The following is a 12,760-nucleotide window of genomic DNA, read 5'->3' as shown; positions in this document are numbered from 1 at the left end:
GCAAAACTAGCTGGATTCAGTAGATGATTTTTTAAAAAGAAAAGGAACTGACAGAGCCTGGGAGAGGATAGGTTAGAGAGGCCCTGGGGAGCTAGAGGGGGACCGGGGATGGATACAATCAAAATGCATTGTGACATGTATAAAATTCTCAAAGAACAAATAAAAACATCCTTAAAAATTACAAGTCAGTGTTAGAAAGCACTATTCACATACCTGTACATTTGGAACGGGGCATTCTTTCTTGAGCAGTTTAAATGAGAAGTATGAAACCTGGTAAATATCCGGCCTTTTGTCAGGGTCTGGTTCCAACATATACCCTAAGACAAACATACACGCACTTACTTCATAATATCCTAACAATCTTTGTATCAACTATATAACTAACTTTTCTACTATCAAAGTTGGGTTGTTTTAAGATTCAATTTTCAGAAACTCTGACAGTTCAATCAGCCCTTTTCCTAGCAGAGGAAACAAGAAATAAACTCCTTGAGCTATAACAAAACCATTGAGGTTCATACCCTGTGCCTGGATTATCAGAGGCTCAGCTTCGTAACATAAAAATGAGCAGCCTCAGATTCTGAGACTTAGAAGGTACCAAGGCCGTGCATATGGTTTCCTACCTTATTACCTCTGATAAACAAATAACTACTGACAAATACAACCAAACTCCAAACTTTATGAACTCAGGGTTTGGTGGTCAACACTCCCTGGGTCTCTCTCCAGGTCTACAAAACAAACTTATGAATGGACTTACTACTCTAGGAGATACACCTGTAAATGCATGCACAATAAGTTAAGACAGTTTACTGCTTAGATAATGAATGACCTGGACATTAAGTTCTGAAAAGACCTGTGAGGCTGAGGCCTTAAATGGCCTTGCTGAAGAGACAGGACAATGCCAACAAAGGCAAGCTTAGATGAAGGCCAGAAAGTGAGCACTGCTACCTGGAAACAAGAGCCCAGGAGCCCAAAGGATAGTGCAAGATGGGTGACTGGGTGGAACAGAAAAGGAATGTGAAGGACCCTAAACACCATGGTAAGAATCAGGGCCTAACTGTGGGACCACTGACAAGCTCCTGAAGTTTACTCAATGGGACATGAGAAGGTAACATCTTCTAGGAATAATCCATGCAAGGGATGCGCTGCAAGAGTGAAGAGAGAGAAGCTGGGGCAAGGCAGCACGCCGTGATCTGCTGAGTTTGTAGTACTGTGGTGAGAACCAGAACAGCTGCTGAACACAGCACAAATTCAGAGACTCCATGTGGCTGAGTCATGGCTGGTGCCTCCCTCTTCCTTGCTCTTTCAGATCCAAAGAAAATCCCCTGTGTTACCTATCAAAGCCTGGATGGCAATACCACTAAGATAGTAGTAGGAAGGGACAATCTGGGGAAAGGAGTGGGGGGGGGGACGACAAGAGGCTGAATTTGAGGCTTGCAAGTTTAGAATCTGCAAACAGCTTACATGCAAAAATGGGATCTGGAAAAGGTGTCAGTGTAACAATCACTCATAAAGAGCTGGGGTTTTTCAACATGAATTCATTGATGCAGATGTTAAAAGAAAAAGATGGCGCGAGGGGGGGGGAGCTATCAGTAACACCAATATCAGCTGTTCTCCTAAACCTCCCACCACACTTCCTTCCACACCTTCAGTGTTAGCACAGACCACTGCTTTGCCTATGCTAACAATCTGGCATCCCCAAGGGCTACATTCCTATCCTTTAAATACCCTATCCTCCTACTCATTGAGAGAAGTGTCACAGTGGAAAGGACAGTTGTGAAGCCAAAAGAACATTGTCAACTTGAGTAAGTCATTTCTCCCTCTTGTGTGAAACAAGGATGATAGCCCTTAAAATCTACAAGTTTTCCAGGCTCGGTGGCACATGCCTTTAATCCTAGTACTCAGGAGGTAGAAGCACACTGATTTCTATGAGTTCAAGGCTAGCCTGGTCTATATAGTAAATTCCAGAACAGCTAAAGCTACATAGACAGCTCACCCTGTCTCTAAATAAGTAAGCAAGCAAGCAAGCAAGCAAATAAATAAATAAATAAATACCCACCAAACCTACAGCTTTTGAGAACTAGTTGAAGTCCAGGTAGGCCTCAGCACGGGTCTAGATGTTCTATCTCACTTCTCTTTCTCTCAGGATGTTCCCTGCCCAGGACTCAACTTGGGCAGCTCAGAATTTATGGACTACAAGGATTTTTCAAACTTAGCTACTAAATGTCTTGACCAGCATTTTTATGGATGACTTCCTTTTTTTTTTAAAAAAAAAAAATCTGTTTCCTTAGCATTTTAGTACATGTTCTGGTACAACACTTACTTTTCTCCCATCTGGTTAATGGATGTTAGTACATATGCTAGCTATGATAACACAAAGAAATGAAACTCTCTGGAATTTTAAACAAGACACTCAATTTAGATGCTTGTTGTAAAAATCCAGTGATAATCTAAATGAGAGGAAAAACCTGGGCCCATGGAGTTATATGGTCTTAATTACACATTCATTCCAGTACCGCAATCACGCTCACTTGAGCTGCTTCCAGCTTCTCAAAGATGCATTTCCTACCCCATGATGTGAGTCAGCTGGACTCTGAGCTCTCACACCTACTGCAGCACAACACAGCAACATCATGTTGCTCAGAACACAGCTACCAGACCAAAGGTGTGGCTGGCTCAGTCCTGAAGCAGAGTTTAGTTTTCTCGCAAAAAGACCAACTTCTCTAGGCAAACACTGCTGTGCTACTACCACTGTTCCCAACAGTATCAGATGATTTCTTTGTCACAGCATTCAGTTTTATTCCTGGAACTTAAGCCCTTTATCCTCTAATCCATTCCCAGTGATTAGAAATAAAAAATATAAAACTGGAAACTTAAAATACTTACTAATAAGGCAGTGCATATCTTGAGAATAGCGAGAGTTATCAGGAATTGTGAAGCTTCCATCACAAATCGCCACCTGGCTCTCCCCAAATGGCAAAGTGAAGTAGCATAATTTATACAACAAACATCCAAGAGCCTAAAAAAATAAGAAAACACATTGCAACCAGTGGTTTGTTTACTATAAAGCCAAGAGACCAGTACTATCTACATTTACCAGCAGAAAAACCCCACATAGTATTATTACCTATGAAACATTTAATCTCAGAACTCACAGTGACAATCTAGCATCTGAGTCACATTTTTATCTGTGATCAGAAAATGATTTCAACTTGTTTGTTCTTTAGAAGTATATCATACGAATGACAAGCACTGGCACAACATGAAAAGCATACTGAAGTAGGTGGAGGTTTTTTTTGTTTTTATTTGTTTTCCCCCCATAGTCCAAGTGGCCATGGCTGTCCCCTCATATCAAGATCAGCATTAAGGGGAGTGGAGAGATGGCTCAGTGGTTAAGAGCACTGGATCTTCCATAGGACCCAGGTTTGATTCCCAGCACCCACATAGAGGCTCACAACCATCTGTAACCCTAGTTCCAGGGGATCCAACATTGTGTTCTGAGGACACTGCATGCACATAGAATGCAGACATTCAGGCAAAGCATACATGCACATAAAACAATAAAATAAAAACATCATTATTAACATTGGGTAATGCTGTGTGTTCGCTCCTGACTGGTTCAGCTCAGGAGTCCAGCCAAGGCCTGCTAACATCTGCCGTGTGGGTGGCTTACTTGACACATACCCAAATATCTGCCTTTGTAGTGATGATTTTGCCACTGTACAAGTTGACCATTTCTGGGGCTCGATAGGAGAGCGTTGTGTATCTACAATCAAGAGATCCATGTTTTATTAAATATATCAGTGCTATCATCAAGGAGGAGCAATTTTTCTTTTATATTACTAGAATCCAATTCTTGGGCAGCAATCTGCAGAAGAGCAAATTAAATATTAGTGCACCTAAAGTGAAACTTCTCCTTGACAATGATGTCATCATATCCTCTCACAGCAGGCTTTCTATGCCTAGGGCACTGGGGTATTGAGACATGATACACTAAAAAAAGTCCTAAAAGCACCCCCTTTTAGGGGGTCCTCAAATGAAGACAAAAATTTCCCCTATAAGCCATTATAGTCTAATACTGTATTTTGCTGATCCCTTTTTAAGAAGTAAACCCTTCACCTGAGACTCAGATGCAACACAAGCAGGGTATTCTGAGAGTGAGCCCCAGCTGGGGTGATGTATGTAGTTCATGTTCACATATGTGTCTGTGTATATGGAGAGCAGAGACTGATGCTGAGCGTCTTCCTCCATTACTTTCTACTTTACTTCTTTGAGACTTGCTATCTGGCTTGCTCCCAAGTGCTGGAAGCACAGACAGGCCCACCAGGCCTTTTCCATGGGTGCTAAGGATCCAAACTCTGGTCCTTACACTTGGATGGCAAGCATCCTATCCACCATGCCATCGTTTTAGCTCCATGATCATGGGTCCTTTGAGGCTAAAACTATAGCATTCTTATTTCTGACTCAAGAAAACAGTAGTATAAGTACTAGTTCCAAGTAAATACCTTATGTTACTAACCATTCAACTATGCTGCTCTCGCATCCAGAAGTGGTCCTGCCTTACCATGGTTACCTGAGTGATGCACAAAGGGGACAGAGGCTCAACAAGTACATGCCACACAGCTGATTTACTAGCAGCCACTGTGAGTGCATTATGCTTGGGAAAACCCAATATTGTGGGCATGAGGTTCCTACAGGAGCCAAAATCTAAAATCTTCCTGTCCAATCACTGATTCAGTAACTGTAGAGGCTTTAGTCACTCTATTTACCATAAATTCCAGTAGAGAAAAAAGGAGGTAACAATTTAGGGTTTAGTAAAAAACATACACCTGTCTGGTAATACCATAGCTGTGGCTTCCCATGGAAATACCAGGATACTTCAGTGAGTATGCACCGCCATTTAGCCTTTAGTTCTCCTTTTGGTTTTTGAGACAGGGTCTTGCTATGCAGCCCAGGCCAAACATGACCTTACAATCCTCTTGCTTTACTTCCTAAGTTGCTGGGGTTACAGGGATGTAGCATCCCTTCCCCACTGTCTCCAGCTACCACTCACCTTTTATGGGTGTGTGGCACTGTAAATTAACATAGGTGTGTAGAGTGACATAGGAGCTTTGAGAAAGGGTTTAAGACTCTTCTGCATCAGCCCACCAGCTGTCAGGTACAATCAGACATCCCAAGAATGAACAGTCTGCTCTGGGTTAAAGGGTAGCTGGCCTGTACCGTTTCTCCCCACTCTGTTTCACCCATAAACTAAAAGAGAATGTGCTTATCTGACAAAGGAGAAAACTCCAGGGAAGGAGAAAAGGCTTACTTCTTAATCTCATCTTCTACTGCATTGACTCCCTCGGCCTGTGGATTCTGGAATTTGTTGGTGGCACTTCCAAAGTCACACAAGACATAGTGGCCTCGGTCATGCAAGAGGATATTTTCAACCTGAAAAACATTCCCAAACCACCCAATCCAAGATGCCACTTAGTAATGGGAAAAGCTAGTTTCACAGTCACATAATAAAAGGTTTCATTTTTACAGTCTTACTGGTGTGCACAGAGAAGTTATTCTTCAGCATGTATCTTAACAGGACTCACCCCAACTGAAGAAAAAGACACTTGAAGGAACAGGGTAAAAGATGGTCAGAGAGTCAGACAGGGAACTGCACTGTTGGAAAGGCAGGGCCCCATTTTCATGGCCAGCCAGCTACAGGCAGCGCATCTCTCACCTCTGTAGTGGCAGTGACCATACTTTCAAACTCTTGCTCTACTCTCAGGTTAGCAGCTCTCCAAGATCCCCACCTCTTATCCAAAGAGCAAACAATTACATGCCTTCCAATCTTCAGTATAAATGTCACCTTCTTTCTGGAAGCCTCTCTAGGACCAACTCAGAAAAATACCATTTCCCCATTTCCCTTTGGTCTTTCATTTTCCATGCTATAAATTACTGAACTTGAAAGTAGGTATAGTAATGTCTTTATTACATTAGGTTACAACTCTCAAAACTGATGTTTTTTACATTAGTTACTTTTCGAAGTGACAAATGTCTGGTGATGAATGAGCAGTTTCTCCATTAGAATCTTATTTGAGGGTTTGATTTTTAAAAAACTTTTAAACAAAGGCAATCTTTAACTAAGTAAGTTAAGAGTTTTAACTTAGTAGAGATTATAAGGACCAAGACCTAGAGAAACCCTTAGGACAGTGCAGAGAACTCCAAAACAATGGGCACAGGCAGGAGAGGTAGGTAGTTCTGTAGCTAGAAGCGCTCACAGCTCTCAGTAGGCATCAAGCACACGCACAGTGAATAGACACGCAAACAATACACATAATAAAAAAGTCCCAGTTTGCATGGCAATTAAAAAAAAAAAAAACAACCCTTGCTAGGCCTCGAAGGCTGTAGCTTCTATGATCTTTCCCTTCCCCACAGACTGACCACCTCTGAAAACAAAGGGAGGGAGACCATAAGCTCCTTAAGGACAACCATCCCTCCCTCATAGCTGGGGTCTTCTCCTCCCAACCCTACTAGATCTTTAGTACAGAAAATGTTGAGAGTAAAAAAAAAAAAAGGACATACTTCACAATCTGTTGTTCACGCACACGGGCACACATTCAAGGACCACTCATGTTCAGCTAAGACAGGAGCCAAGCCCCCAAGTCCCTACTGGTTCTTTAAAAATATCTGAGTAGAATCCTTTCGTTCCTATTGTCTTATCTAATTTTTTTCTCTTAATTCTTCTAAAAACTGAAGTAAGCATATTTTAGTCTATACTTGCTAATTCTGGTTATTAAACATCTTGATTCTGCAGATTATTGCTTCCTACTGAATTTCATGTCTGATGTTACTGGGATGAGTTTTAATGGTGTTTTTAAGTTGTGTCCTTTTGACCATCACCTGTAGGAAGTCTAAGTCTGTTGCTCTGCTGGAGAGGATCAGGGTGCTGCTAGCTGCTTGCCACCTGCACTCCTGACCTGGAGCTGTGGAAAGGTGGGGGCAGCCGTGAACCTGAGCAGATAGGTTCTTACGAAGGGTTCTTCACTGCAGAACTATGAATGACTGGGACAGATTTGTCCCCTGAGACAAGGCTAAGGCAGACAAATACTTCTATTATCAACATTTAAAAAGCTCATCATTTTAATCTATTCACACAAAGGTATACGTATAAACTCACTTTAAGAACCCAAAATAAGGGGTTCAGAATTTAATTTAGCTTAATAGTAGAGCTCTTGCCTAGCAAGCACAAGGCCTGGGCTTGGTCTTTATCTCCAGGAAAAAAAATCCCAGCAAAGTAACACTAATATTTTCAGTTTAATCAAGAAGACATATAAATAACAGGTCACATTTAATAAGCAATAGCTATTGCCAGTATTACTTTACTGAGCACAGTATATGGATTAATATTCCCATCTTAGAGCTGGAGAAAGTAAGGCTCAGGGTAATTCAGTCAATACTGTAACACGGCTAGTGAACAATAGAACTTGAAGTGAACCTAAGCAATATACCCTAAGAAAAGACACACAACTTCACTGCCACCGTGGCAGGAAGGTCAGAAGCAAAACACTCAAGACCCTATGCCCACCTCCAGCTCTGAGCTATGGTATGGGCTGTGGGGACATGGGACTGGGCTTCTGGACAGACTTTCTTAATGCCCCTAAATGGAATCTAGTCAACAACAATAAGTCAGCTGTCATTTTGGCTAGGTATGTTTGTTTACGGTTGCCTATCCTTCCTTGTATTATCTAATCTGTTCTCTTCTCCAGTGTCACTCTCCATTAGCCAAGTCAACCATTCTTGAAAACTTTGCTGGCAAAACCTTCTATGACTACCAAAAACCTATGTATAATTTACTGTCCACAGGAGAGGGTTGAAGAGGCCTTCAGGTCAAACCTAGTCATGCCCACAGGTTACTTGTTCTACAGTCTACATGTTGCAGATGAACAAAGTGTCCGTCAGAAGGTTCCCTGTTTTGAAAGCTTGGTCCTTAGCTGGTACATCCAATTACTTCAGTTGACTGGATCATGAAAGTGTTGATTTCATTAGTGAACTTATTTACACATGAGCTTACAAATGAATGGGCTTTTGGGAGGCAGATCACTAGATATATGCCCTTAAAGGTTCTATGTGGCCCTGGGCCCTTCCTGCTTCATTCTGCTTCCTATGAATGATCTACCATGACATTCTGCCTCACCTCAGGCCCAAAGCAATGGATCTGATGAACCTGGACAGAAAACTCCTACTGCAAACCAAAACAACTTTTCTTCCTTTTGTTTCTATTAGGTACTTGTCACGGTCATGAAATATGGCTAACACAATATGGCTTTCTCCACTGGAAGAGTTGAGCAACTCAGTAAAGACTCTATGGCTAACATGCCTAAACATCCATATCTGCCCTTCTGCTGGCAAAATTCACCAATGTTTGATCCAGCTGATGACTCAGAACTTTACTATGGGTTTGTAGCTAACTACTGATATATTGGTGCTTTCCTTCCCTAGTACGGTACTTCCCTCTCAGTCATGGTGGTGGTGTAGTTATCTATGAATCCTTCATCAGTACTGTACCTTCAGCAGGCATCCCTAAAATCAGTGAAATCATTTACTCAGGATTGGTTAGAGATGATTTTTCCCCCGGCCTCATGTACTTTATAGGTCTTATGTGAAAACATGCTTCTCCAAGTTTATGTGTCCTCTCCCTTTGCAAGTCAGATTCTGTACTTCTAATACGGAATAAACCTCTATCTAAAAAACAGAAAAGTGAATTCATAATAAACAGCAGTAATTACTACATGAAAAATTACTACCAGAGAAAGAGGAACTAAGCAGACAGAGTTAGCAGAGTAAGGTGAGGCACACCGCGGCCTGACATGAATGGCAGTCTGTTCCAGCTACTTTATCCACGTGAGGTAGGCTCAGAACTTCTGAAGGGGAAATTGCTTGCTGGCACACTACGTTCCCCACACCTTCTCAGAGTGTCCTGTGAAAACCTCCAGGGCCAGCCTAGCCACTGTTGGCTACTCTCTGTCATCATCACCACCAAAGCACCCAGTGATGATGCTGGACTCGGGGTGAAGACTTCAAGAGTATTTCTGGTCCTTGATCTTACTTAAATCTGCAAGTCTCTTTTTTCTTATCTGCGAAGTGGGGCTGATAACGTTTCCATCACTGTCACAATGAAGCAAATAAGGGACTATATGTCAAAATAAACTGTAAGTTCCCTGACAAATATATTACTGCCATTCATATATGAAAGAAACGTGATTGAATTCCTACAATATGCCAAGTGTTTTTCTAAGTCTAGGGATAAGGCTATAGAAAAACAAAATCCAATCTCTTATGGAATTTAAAGTCCAAGTGGACATAAGAAAATAATTATAGCTGTCTGATATTAAAAATGCTATGAAAAAGTATCCCAGAGGTTAAATATAGGTAAATTGAAAAGGAATGCCACTTCAAATGACAGTCATGCAAGGCCTCTCAAATGAGGAGACGGGAATGGCAAGCAGCAGCCATGGGCCATTCAGGAACAGAGCATTCTGAGCAGAAAGCAGAATCGAGGCATTGAGATGGGCATGTGTGTGCAGGCCCGATGCATGGGAGTAAGCCAGCAGCTGGGCCAGCGCTGTGCTAAACTGGATTTGGAACAGGAGTATTATAAGACAATGCTGTCACTGCTGGGGAGATAAGATATGCATGGCTTTGGAAGAGGTAATGGATTTAAAAGTTAAAAGTAGGCACAGGAATGAAGTACTGAGGCAGGAGTGTTAAATTACTGCCAGTACTGGACTCAGTACCACCTGCCAGGCAATCGATATCTCACCTACTTTCACTTATAGTGACCCATGTAATCCTTATTAAGCTTTGCTGTCCCCCTTAACAGATGGAAAAAGACAGGGCAGACAAGTACTCAGTTTACTTGGAGACAGGCTGGCAGAGCAGAATTTAGCAGCAGGCTGCCTGACTTCTGAGACCCTCCTCCCCGCCATGTGTGTACCATGCAGCATGGGCAGTTCAGATGGGTAAGAGAAAAAGAAGGGGAGCAGAGAGCAGACAGAGGGAGACTGAGGAAGGGTACTGAGGAGGCATTTAGAATTTGTAAGTTTAGGAGCTCAAGAAAGCAACTAGTTGGGAAAGTCAGCTTTGCAGATGAGGAGAAAGAATAAAAGACAGACAATGAGGGCAGGGCATGAGGGACTAGGAGTAGGTCCAAGGAAGGGCATATGGCAATGAACAGGGGGAAGTGGGAGAGAACAAACTGAGATTGGCAAGGAAGCGAACACGCTGGATTCACACACCTCTGAGCACTGGCAGAGATTGACAACAGCCACACTGCTTGGGAAAAGCCCCGAGGAACCAAGCCTGTAACTGGCTGCCATTTGTCTGAGTCACTGTTGTGTTGCTGTGACCAAAGTTTCTGACAGAAACAATTTAGGGGAGAAAAGATTTGTTTTGGTTCACTGTTTCAGGGCATTTCCAGCTGTCCCAGAGGGCAAGGCATGGAAGCATGCATTATAGCACAGTGAACTGACTAGCAAGCAGAGAAAGGCTGAGACCAGGGAGCAGGCTGTAACTGTTAAAATGCCCACCTCTAGGAATCTCCCAGTGAGGCCCTACCTCCTAAAGGCTTTACCAGCTGGGCAAAGGCATTCAGAACAGGAACCATGGGGACATGTCAGGGACAAACCATCACACCACTGCTTACTGTTGCTCAGCACTTCAGTTCTCTGGGGTTTAGTGCTGCTCACCTTATTTCCCAGCCAGCCCAACAGCTTAAGAGCCTTATTAAAGTTGTCACTCCCAAATTCTGCACAGAACATTTGCTAGGGGGCCTGGAAAGCTACTTCTCACTGGCCTCTCTTCACCTCAACACAACACCAAATAGCTTGGCTCGAGGCATTTCAGAGACTGTAATACCTTTGAGAAATGGAGAGGGTTAGAAAAACACCTTTAGACCTGTGTTTTAAAACTTAGGATAAGAGCCCTTACCCTGCCACTCCATGAGATCATAGTCTCTTTTGTGACAAAATAGGTGACATCTGTGATTTTTCAACCTTAATACATTTGTTCATCCTGAGCTCTTTCTTCCCCTTTCTTAGTGCATGGACTACTAGAACAAATTAATACAACAAGACAAATTTAAAAGAGAGAAGCAGGAAAGTAACCCCTATCTCTATTCTGATGAGTAGCTATGGGGTAGCCATCATGCTTTCTCTGGCAAACAGTAAAGGCTGGTATGACTGATCTTCCCAGATCTGACCCCCTGGTTTCAATGATGGCTTGTATCTTTCCTCAAAGAAATAAAAATTAAAACTGAGAGGAAGTAATCGAAGCATTACAATAACATCCGAAGAGAACATTGCATAACACAGTACTTCTATTGAGATTACTTTCAGGACATAAAGAGCCTAAGGACTAGGAACATTTTGAGTTCATGTCCTATACGGAACTGGAAAGAGAGGCCATACATGGGCTAGGCAGGCCAGGAGGGGCTTTCTTCAGCTTTGCCTGTGAATAAACAGATCCTGCTCAGGCTAGCCTAGGCCCACACAGTTCCATAACAGACACGGCTATCTATGTTCTAGAGAGGACAGATCCACAGCTCAGATAACCTGAGGAATAAACTAAGGAGCTTGGGCAGGAAGGGCTGGAGAGGCCATGATACCTCAGAGGTCCAGGGAGGTCAGGGAACTGAAGGAGTCAACGGCTGCAAGGGGACAAGTACTAAAAAGTGTCCTTTGCATTTAGCAACATCAAGCAATTTCCCTACACCCTTACTGTTCAGTTGCCATAACCCATGTGACGGTGTAGAGGCAGAGAAATATGAACTCTCACACAGGAGAGCTGGATTTAGATTCCGATACAACTGTTTGCTACGTCTAAGGACTTGGGGAAGACACATGAGCCTCTCTGCTGCTTAGTCTCCTCCCCTGTGAGATGCACTGAAGAATGGCTAAGACAGTATGTATAAAGTTCAGTATTTAGCACACAGTGGATGCTCAATAAGTGCCAAGCTCAACCCCAACCAACTCAAGGTTGCAAATGTTGTCGTTTGACTTCAATATGAAAGATATGGAGCAAAGTGATGGTAATCAGAACCAATTATTAAAAATAATTAGTGAATGTTCCTAAATACGAAAGAGAGCTGGGGATATAACTCAGAAGTATAGTCCTTACCTAGCATGTGCAAGGCTCTGTGTACAATCCTTAGTATAACAACAACAACTCTGTGTGTCTGTAAGCATCATTATTTATAAGCTACTTAAATTAACATTAATTTTCCAGACCATTAAAAAAATTTAGAAATACAGTAATACACGTAGGAGTTCAGGCATTTGAAATTTTAAAATTCTGGAGGCTAGCTGCTATCTGTATTGTGCTTTTTCTTTGTATTTTCTCTCCCCAACTTCAATGTGGGTTCAGCATTAGGAACTATGCTGTCAACTTCTTTCCTGCCCTCTCAGTACATACTGCACCCCTGGAACACAGAGAAACACTCAGTGAACACACACTCCATGAGGCGGTCAGTCTGTTACCTTCAGGTCCCGGTGGATAATGGGAGTTTTGCACTGATGCAGGCGGGCCACAGCCTCACAGGTGTCACAGAATATCTGCAGCACTTCATTCTCTGTAAAGCCTGTCTGGAGACGCTGGTTCATCAGGTTTACCACCTGGCCTCCTGCAACAGTACAGAGCAAGGGGAAAGACATTAACTGGAAGACTTGTCACTTTGATCATGGCACTTACAGCTCTGCAGACAGAAGCTGATCATGGGCCAAGCCAGCCC

The 12,760-nt window shown here is 42.6% G+C and overlaps 1 protein-coding gene across 8 annotated transcripts in view; it reads right to left on the bottom strand.

Annotated features, from left to right (window-relative positions):
• Aak1 (AP2 associated kinase 1) overlaps window positions 1-12,760 on the bottom strand; it is a 151,875-nt gene that overhangs the window by 47,708 nt on the left and 91,407 nt on the right. For all 8 annotated transcript variants that reach the window (XM_029535038.1, XM_029535037.1, XM_029535041.1 and 5 more), the window contains 5 exons: window positions 12,510-12,652; window positions 5,309-5,430; window positions 3,682-3,763; window positions 2,884-3,016; window positions 214-317 (listed from right to left, as the gene is read on the bottom strand). In XM_029535038.1, the coding sequence (XP_029390898.1) occupies window positions 214-317; window positions 2,884-3,016; window positions 3,682-3,763; window positions 5,309-5,430; window positions 12,510-12,652 (584 nt within the window). The remainder of the gene's footprint in view (window positions 1-213; window positions 318-2,883; window positions 3,017-3,681; window positions 3,764-5,308; window positions 5,431-12,509; window positions 12,653-12,760) is intronic.

This window comes from Mus pahari, chromosome 2, assembly GCF_900095145.1.
Source record: "Mus pahari chromosome 2, PAHARI_EIJ_v1.1, whole genome shotgun sequence".
Taxonomy (NCBI): domain Eukaryota; kingdom Metazoa; phylum Chordata; class Mammalia; order Rodentia; family Muridae; genus Mus; species Mus pahari.
Note: the sequence above shows the minus strand (reverse complement) of the source record. Positions and strands in the feature narration are given on the sequence as shown.